Source organism: Limulus polyphemus, unplaced genomic scaffold (assembly GCF_000517525.1).
Source record: "Limulus polyphemus unplaced genomic scaffold, Limulus_polyphemus-2.1.2 Scaffold6695, whole genome shotgun sequence".
NCBI lineage: Eukaryota > Metazoa > Arthropoda > Merostomata > Xiphosura > Limulidae > Limulus > Limulus polyphemus.
Genome location: NW_013672305.1, coordinates 2030 through 6075, shown reverse-complemented (window position 1 = coordinate 6075; position 4046 = coordinate 2030). Strand labels below are relative to the sequence as shown.

At 30.6% G+C, this 4046-nt stretch overlaps 1 protein-coding gene across 1 annotated transcript in view; it reads left to right on the top strand.

Annotated features, from left to right (window-relative positions):
- LOC106473979 (prolyl endopeptidase-like) overlaps nucleotides 1-3603 on the top strand; it is a 41398-nt gene extending 37795 nt beyond the window's left edge. The window contains exons 10-11 of the mRNA XM_022402358.1: nucleotides 1030-1098; nucleotides 3216-3603. Coding sequence (XP_022258066.1) covers nucleotides 1030-1098; nucleotides 3216-3281 — 135 coding nt within the window. The 3' untranslated portion in view covers nucleotides 3282-3603. The remainder of the gene's footprint in view (nucleotides 1-1029; nucleotides 1099-3215) is intronic.
- Nucleotides 3604-4046: the final 443 nt, after the last annotated feature.

The window sequence follows — 4046 nt, the reverse complement described above, 5'->3', positions numbered from 1 at the left end:
AGTTCTCTGAAGCTCAGCAAATACTCTGATTAAAACACTAAGCTTCAAAGTTACCTGTTTGTCGGAACTTCCCACAGTTCTCTCAGCAAATACTCTGATTAAAAGACTTAACTTTCTTCAGAGAACTGTGGGAAGTTCTGACAAACAGATAACTAAGTTAAGTCTTTTATATTGTTGACTGTTTTTCATTGTGGCTCCACCTTTATTTCATGATAGCTTTGAAGAGAAAAACTATCTCAGTAATTCGTTGTTCCTTCTCTGTCCTAGTTATTTACGAGTAAAATGTGTAGATGAAATTAGCCTGTTAATCAACCAAAGAGCAATGAATTTGTACAAGTCATTGTTTATAATACAGAAGAACTGATGAGTTGGTAACTACCTATTATTGAAACTATGTTTTATGGTTTTTATACATGAAATATATACAAAAGCCACTAGTGTATTTGATCAGAAAATCTTTGAAAGTTGTTTTGACACTTATCAATACTGTAGAAAGTGCTGTTATTAATACTAGTTAAAATAAGTTATTCTAATTGTTTTAATTGTAAAGTTATAAAATATTGTCATGGAAAAATCATATTTTGATGTCTTCATGAAGCAGTGTGGCATGGATAATCAGATCAGATGGGCACATTTTGTAACATCAGATCACATGGGCATATAGTGTAGCGTGGATAATCAGATCAGATGGGCGTACAGTGTAGCATGGATAATCAGATCAGATGGGCATATAGTGTAGCATGGATAATCAGATCACATGGGCACATAGTGAAGCATCAGATCACATGGGCACATAGTGAAGTATCAGATCACATGGGCACAAAGTGTAGCAAATGTTTATGAGAACTTATGCCTTAAAATTATCATAAACTTTGTAATCAAATTTAATAATTCTTAACACTTTTTGTTATGTTACATCTGATCTTTCAGCTTCATGCTTGCATAATCTAAAGTTTAGCTTTAATTGAGTTGTATTTTTCACATTCGAAAATTTAGTAAACTATTAAACACCGTACATTTTTTTTACAGAAAAATCCACTGTTAATAAGAATTGACACAAAAGCTGGTCATGGAGCTGGAAAGCCAACCTCTAAGATTGTGAGTATATTTTTTGTAATTCTATCTAAAATTGTAAAAATAAAAATAATTTATCAATAAAATGATAAATAAAAATGTTCTTTGTATGCATTAATAAACGGACTTCTGATTGAGAAGTTGCCTTATGTGTTAAAGCCCTCATGTAAAACATCATATTTTATGTAATTGCTATTTGAAACCATCGGTACTTGGTGAAACTCCATAATTACAGAATTGAGGAAACAAACAAAGACAATTGTACATTATTAATAACCATGGTTTTTGCCAGTAAAGGCATCATCTGGTACCATTTCAGTCTGTGCCTGATGAAACCATAGTTGTTAATAAACGAAGGCATCATCAGGTACCACTTCAGTCTGTACCTGATGAAACCATAACCAGTAAACTATGGTTTCATCAGGTACAGACTGAAGTGGTACCAGATGATGCCTTCATTTATTAACAACGAAACCATAGTTGTTAATAAATGATGTATTTGTGAAACACATAATTGTTTTTGTTTATTGTTCCCCAATTCTGTAATCAAGTTTTGTCATTTTTTACTCCTCTCGTTCATAACAAATTTGTTTTCAACTAAAAATGGTGCTAGTATTCTGGTAGAGACCCCAAATTACACTTTCCTTTCCCACATTTTTATCCATTGAATCATTATTTGATATTATCTTAGATATTCCTTATATGCTGAGTTTCTTTTCACAGTTTACTGTGTCCCGTGATTTTCCTGAGGGATCAGTTTAAATATTAAAGAAAGTGTTCAGTCTATGATAACCATTGTCAAAATTTTTAACAACTTCAGTGTACTGAAGTATTTACATGGGTCCTTGTGATCGTTTCTTCTCTTCCTTGTTATGCATTGCAGTCAAAGCATATTTATTTAAATGTTAATTAATTACTCTTTGTTCACTCAAGTCTTTTGTGATTTTTTTCCCCTTTAGTTTTAAACATAATTCTCACATCAGTTAAGATCTGCCTTTGTTTTTTGTGGCCCAGCCATTGGATAATATATTAATCTTTTCTAATGACTTTACAAACTTTACTTTCTTGAGAATTATCTATGTCTATCAAATTAAATTGTTGGTTACTGTATTATTTGGAAATGACTGAAACGTAAACCTTAAAGTTTCTGTTTGTAGTTTTGGTTTGCTTCTGTTAATAATTTATATAGCGTTATAATTCAATCAAAGTATGAAGAAAGCCACAGAATGGACAGAGGTTTTGTACTTTAATTGAATTATCTGTCAGTAGTACTTGACTGTTATCATACTGATATTGAAACACAATACGTTTCATAAATTTATTTGAACAATGTTATGTTCTTCATTTTCACAAAGCTTTTGATTACATTCAGACACACACACACACACACATAGGCTAGTTCTTTTTGCTTGTTTCAAACTTTTTTACTTACCATTTCTACAAGATATTTACTTCAGGAGATATAACTGCTGTTAATCTGTGGTGTTGGACTCCTAAGGTATTAATTACTTCAATAAAGGAATCCTTATCCAATTCTGAGTGCCGTGTTATTCGTATCTTAATTGAATACTGTGTTGCTTTTTTCAACATATTTCTCCTGTTGCACTTCTAAGGTGTTAATTACTTCAGTAAAAGGATCTTTATTTATTTCTGAATGGACATGTTTTACTCGTGTCCTACTTGGCACATACACAATATCAATCCTAATTCATGTATTCTTGTTTCATTTTGTACTTCTAATTTTTCATTATCTGTTGAAAGTACAACTTTCTTTTTTCTCAACACAGATATGGAGGTATATTGTGACTTAGTTACTTCCTATCATGTGACAAAATAAACAATTTTCAGATTCTGTACAAGTATTATTGTTTGTGTTTAAATGTGAATAATTGTATTGCTATAAATAATCACAGGCATTAACGTAAACACTTTACTGTTTTAAAATTTGATTAATCATTGTAAAAACAGAAAATATTATTTTATTTATTGTTTAATATTACTTATTATTAATATTATGTTTTACTTAAAGATGCAAAAGATGTATATTATTTTAATTATGATAGCTTTGAAACATTTTTGTAAGAATTTTACAGTACTTTCTGAACGTTTTTCTCTGACCTGCATGTGTTTTTGTTTTTCAGATTGAAGAGCTTACAGATATTTACAGCTTTATCATAGTATCTCTTGGACTGGAGTTCAAACCATAAAGAATTAGACAAGTTGGTAATCCATAAAATAGCAAAATTTTACTGTGAAACTCATTGATCATATAGTCCTTAATTGAAAAGACTGTGACACGTGTCAACCCTTTGGGTCAGGAAATTGTTTCCTTTACAAAAGTCTCTATTTTCTCAAATTGAAGTGGTATCAGAATTTAACATTATCTAATTGTAAAGATGTTTCTTCTTTTCTCACAAAATGTTTACCTGTTTACTGTAACAGAAATATATCTAAGTGCTGTATAGTAGTGTTTGGTCATTGTGAATTGAATGAAAAATTAAACTAAATATTAACTTCCAATCATAGCAAGCTGTGTACTTAAAATGAAACTAAAAATCACTCTGGCAATCAATATGGCTAATTAAATATATGTTTCTTACATTTGTATTTATAGAAATTAGGTTGGGTACCCTCACCTTTGACAATATTTTCAGACATAATCTCAAATAATATGATAAGCATTGCATGTAAAATGTTTCTCACTGTGTAAGTGTTGCATGTAAAATGTTTCTCACTGTGTAAGTGTTGCATGTAAAATGTTTCTCACTGTGTAAGTGTTGCATGTAAAATGTTTCTCACTGTGTAAGTGTTGCATGTAAAATGTTTCTCACTGTGTAAGTGTTGCACGTAAAATGTTTCTCACTGTGTAAGTGTTGCACGTAAAATGTTTCTCACTGTGTAAGTGTTGCATGTAAAATGTTTCTCACTGTGTAAGTGTTGCATGTAAAATGTTTCTCACTGTGTAAGTGTTG